Raw genomic sequence first — 2,886 nt, forward strand, 5'->3', positions numbered from 1 at the left:
CTGTCGCGCTTCTCGTTGCGTCACACCTCAACCCGCCTCAAAGCCAACGCTGATTGGACGTTCGTTTGGTGAACGGCTCCAAATTTTCTTCACTGGAGAGTCTCTAGACTGATCTGTGAGTGAAACCTTGAAAGCTCGCGAGATCAGGATGGTCTCACGAGGCCAGGACCTAATAGGACTAGAGCTCCAGTTCTTTGAACCATCAGACACACAGATCCTCCCTAAGGTGTTTTTAATGTTCTTACCTTCTGGATTCCACTGGGAATGTCATAATGGATGACTATTGTTCCATATCGCTTATATCCAGGCAAGGGGGTGGAAACGGTCTGAACGTTCATTGTTCCGCCATCAGGCTGCGTCCCTGTCAAGACGCCGTAAACCTCTCCACAGATTGGACAAACTGGCTTGTAGTCAAAAGCTGTTTGGAGGCAGTCTCTGCAGAAGGAATGCTTGCACCGCAGGGCCTTCTTCTTCTCCGCTGGGATCGGCTCCATACAGATCGGACAGGACTCGTCTTCGGGAGGTTTGCTGCGTCCGGGTGACGGAGTGGAGGACTTCACGCTTTGACCCCTCGTTGGGGACTTCTTGACCGGACTGCTGCCTGGACTCTTTGAATTTTGCAGCTGAAACTCTTTTAGTTTCTGCACGTGCGCAAAAGGTCCGTAGACGGTGGTCTGTGAGCCGGAAGCTGCTTCGAAAAGCAGGAGAGGAAACTTTCTCTGCAGCTCCTTAGATTGGTGCGGGTCCAGATGGAGAGATGTCTGCTGCAGGTCTGAGGCAGTTCTCTGGTAGAACGTGACGAACCTCTGCCTCACAAGGTCCAAATGCACCCTGTCAACGAAAGACGATGTCTGTGGACTGAAAGTCACCTGAACTGTGCCCTGGCCATCACTGTTTGCCCGGTCATAACTAATCTGAAAACCATCACCATGAATTTTCTTCAGTTTATCAGGACATTTTCTACAAATATAATTCATAACACGTTGGCTGACAGTGGTTGGATGTGAACGGGGAATAGTTTGGTGTGAACTGGGAATAGTTCGTAGTGGACTGGCAATAGTTCGAAGTGGACTGGAAGTTTGCTGAGCAGTCTGTCCTTGTTGGTCATGAAGGCAGGGATGTCCTGACAGTTTGTTCACCAGTCGTTCCAGCTCTGAAAAAGTTCCTTTAACAGTATAACCAGTATAACCAGAATCAGTTTCCTGTTGTCTGTAGGCAGACAGAACCCACTTCAGCCTGTTCTCATCTCTGATAATCCGTCTATCAATGAACAGATGCACATCAGTGAAGATCTGCAACAGAACAAGACAACAGAAGTTAAATAAATCTGACTGAATGAACTTTATTAGACCTGCTGGACACACCTTGCATTATTATCAGTTGATGTAGTGAGAAATCAAACTAAATAAACCGGTGATTGACATTTAGAAAGATCTTCTATACTTGTTAAATGTTTTTCCAGGTTCTGATGAAGTCTATCTATCTATCTATGTAGTATTTTTCCTTGATCAGTGTCTGATATCATGAAGCAGAATAATCCTGTCTTTAGCTAAATGCTTACAGTTCATTTCAACAGTACAATTAGGTCTTTATCAGGCCAGTAAAACCAGTTTAGGATTAATTTGTTGTTCCTGTTCCTGGATTTTGAAGCTTGTTTCCAGGCAGATGGAAGAGGTGTTCTAGCTGCCATGTCTGAGTCCTCCAGCGTGTCCTGGTTCGTCTCTTGAGTTCAGAACCACTGCTTTCATATGGGGAAAAAAACCCTAACCTGCTTCTTAATTTTCTAAAGACTAATTTCAAGTTGAATTACTTTGTATAAAATGTACCATAAACAACTATTTCATTAGTCTGAATGAACTCAAACTCTACAAATTAAGGATTTAGGTTCAAATAAGCTCTAACTGAACGAAGGACCTGACAGCCATGTTTGATTTTATTGTTTACACTTCAGTTTAAATACTTTTGCTTTGTGAAGCAAATTTAATTGCAAACCCTTTAAATTTTTTTCCAAAGTTGTGAAGGCCGTTGTCCCCCTGCAGGAACTACAGGCTGCAGAGTATGTAATTAATACAAGCTACATCCAGTTTTCTTGTTTTTATATGTTGAAGTCTCCTCTAAGGAGGCCGGTTCTTTGTTTTTCTTTGTGTTTAATACATGCATTTGGAGAAATTTAAATAAGGCTCCTGATTGGTGAAATGCACAAACAGCAGGTTCTAGGGGAAAAGGTCAAGTTAAAACTGCTGCTTTAACAGTTCAGAGTTAATAATGGGAAATATTTAACAAAAGTTCAGATTATTCAGAAAACAGAAAACAGTTTTCTGTCCACAGCTGTTTCCTGGAGTTTATTATTTCACATCCTGACTCCTCAGAGGATGTTTGCCTTTTAAATGACACAGATCTGCTAATAAATGTGGATTTAGATCAGCTTGTTGTATAAACAGATGAACTGGATCTGAACAAATCTTCCATTTTTGAATATCTGAAGCCTTATAGTTATGGAGTATTTAAACTAAATATTTAGTTTAAATAAATATTTAGCTCCAGATTAAATATGTTGTTTTTAAAAATAAATATTGTTGGAGCCAAATGCTAGATATATGATTGAATATTTATTTCTAGTTTACTATTTTTGTCTGGTTTTGGTATGTACGGAAGAGGATTAGGGCCACTGGAAAAAAAAAAAAAAGTTAACTGATTTTTTTTATTTTATTTCAGTATAGTATGGTGAAAAAGTCAGAATTCTGACTTTAATCTCAGAATTCTGACTTTTTTCTCAGAATTCTGACAATAAAAAAAGTCAGAATTCTGAGATTAAAGTCAGAATTCTGACTTTTTTCTCAGAATTCTGATTTTTTTCTCAGAATTCTGACTTTAATCTCAGAATTC

The 2,886-nt window shown here is 40.2% G+C and overlaps 1 protein-coding gene across 1 annotated transcript in view; it reads right to left on the reverse strand.

The window, feature by feature from the left end:
- LOC107092437 (probable E3 ubiquitin-protein ligase DTX3) overlaps positions 1 to 1,003 on the reverse strand; it is a 7,229-nt gene extending 6,226 nt beyond the window's left edge. Inside the window, exon 1 of the mRNA XM_015386926.1 lies at positions 246 to 1,003. Coding sequence (XP_015242412.1) covers positions 246 to 977 — 732 coding nt within the window. The 5' untranslated portion in view covers positions 978 to 1,003. The remainder of the gene's footprint in view (positions 1 to 245) is intronic.
- Between the last annotated feature and the right edge of the window lie 1,883 nt (positions 1,004 to 2,886).

The sequence above is a fragment of the Cyprinodon variegatus genome, unplaced genomic scaffold, assembly GCF_000732505.1.
Source record: "Cyprinodon variegatus isolate N-32 unplaced genomic scaffold, C_variegatus-1.0 Scaffold381, whole genome shotgun sequence".
In the NCBI taxonomy this organism is placed as follows: Eukaryota; Metazoa; Chordata; class Actinopteri; order Cyprinodontiformes; family Cyprinodontidae; genus Cyprinodon; species Cyprinodon variegatus.